The sequence below is a fragment of the Naegleria gruberi genome (assembly GCF_000004985.1).
Source record: "Naegleria gruberi genomic scaffold NAEGRscaffold_94, whole genome shotgun sequence".
NCBI lineage: Eukaryota > Heterolobosea > Eutetramitea > Acrasida > Naegleriidae > Naegleria > Naegleria gruberi.
This window is the reverse complement of record NW_003163233.1, coordinates 49,913-51,694: the sequence shown is the minus strand read 5'-3', so window position 1 is coordinate 51,694 and position 1,782 is coordinate 49,913. Positions and strand designations below refer to the sequence as shown.

General features: G+C 32.8%; 1 protein-coding gene across 1 annotated transcript in view; it reads right to left on the bottom strand.

Moving 5' to 3' along the window:
• Positions 1 to 43: 43 nt before the first annotated feature.
• The window catches only part of NAEGRDRAFT_54555 (uncharacterized protein), a gene marked incomplete at both ends in the record, with an annotated part of 9,988 nt that continues 8,249 nt past the window's right edge, over positions 44 to 1,782 (bottom strand). The window contains one exon of the mRNA XM_002668841.1: positions 44 to 1,678. Coding sequence (XP_002668887.1) covers positions 44 to 1,678 — 1,635 coding nt within the window. The remainder of the gene's footprint in view (positions 1,679 to 1,782) is intronic.

Sequence of the window (1,782 nt, the reverse complement as noted above, 5' to 3'; positions counted from 1 at the left end):
ATAAAATGGCTCCATCAACTGCAGAATTCAAAATTGCCCTCACCTTACCATCTCCACCACCATCTTTTTCCTTGCTTTTTTCTGATGAAGAGGCCCTAGATTTAGACGAGAGATCATTGAAAAGTACAAATTGTTTAAGAGCATCATTGGAATCAATATACTCCACAGGTAAGTAATTGAGTAAACTTCTTAATTGTTGAATCTGATCCCAAAAATCTCTTATTAACACATATGCAAAATATGATAGTGATATTAATGCAATGTATCCTATAACAACTGCAATTATGGATAATGTAAAACTTGGAGTCGATGCATATGTAGAATATAAATCAAAAATGTCTATTATTCTATCCATAAGGGCATTTGACATTTCACTTCCCTTAAGCAAGGTCAAGAATAAATTGTCTATAGCGTAATTACTGTAATATACATCTTCGTTCAATCTTAATGACACAGTACTAATTTCTGTAACGAGCTCATCCAAATTGGTGCAATAAAATGTGGAAACGTTGGTACAATTTGTAATTGGAGAAATAAGAATATCAATATCCTCATAAGTATTCATAAATCTACCACCATATCTTAATACTTCCCATGAAGAAGCAATAGTTCCAAATAGTGATTTCATTTGAACGTGGTAAGTGCTAAGGTCTGATTGTGAGAGCAAACGATCATCATTCAAACTACTCTTGGAAGTATATCTCATAAAACTAAATAATTCTGTCATACGGTAGGCTGCTCTGTTTGTATTTCTGAAAATTTCAACTCCAGAAGTAACGTATTTAATCGCTAAACTTTCAGTATTAGAAATAATTTGCATATCAACGAAAAGCATTGTAATGCAAAGAACAGTTACAATGATACTTGACACAACAACGAGTGAAATAGTTGTCTGAGGTTTTGAAATAATTCCATTCTCTTTGATATCCATTTCTTCATCAGACTTCTTGTCGAGACCTTGAAATATTTTACCAACTTGATCCTTGGGTAAGGTTGTGGCAATAAACTTAATAGATGATCTCAATGACCTCAAATGTACTAACAATATCATAACCACAATTGCTGCACAAACACCATATACAACAACTGCAGCTACGTAGAAGGCAATAAATTGAATGTTCATATTTTGAACAGATTCAGAATTTCTACGCAAAAATAAATCACAATAAGCATCAAAAGCTGAGCTACCTCCATTTCTATTTGTCCATAAAAACATGAAATCACCAGATGTTATTGTAGTATTAAAGCCATTTGCTTCCTTCTTCAAATAAGTCTTGGCATATTTGATTAAACTATCAGTAATTTCTGAAATGGAAGCATTTTTGGATTGAATGTAATCAGAAGGAATTGTTGAATCATTACTGTAATAGAGAACTGGTGTAACAAGAGTATATATAGGATTGGTATAGTCTGCTATGGATTCAGAAGACATTGTACCAGAGGCCTCAGCCAATTTTAACTCATCCAAAAGTCCCTTATACTTTTCCATTCTCTCTAATTTGTCTTGGAAAAAGTTTGTAACATTAACCACATCATGTAAACCAGAGGATATAAGTTCATTCTTATAGGTTGGATAGAGTATCATAAAGTTTTGGAATACTCTAATTTCCCTCAAAAGCAATCTAGGTACAGCAGATGGCATGCAAACATAGTAGGAATTCTTAATGTTGCTAGAGAGCTGACCAGCAAAGGAAACTGACATACCAATACCAATAGATACAATACACATTGAAAGAAAAGATAGAATCAGGAAAAAGAATAAATAAATATTGTGTGTGTGTT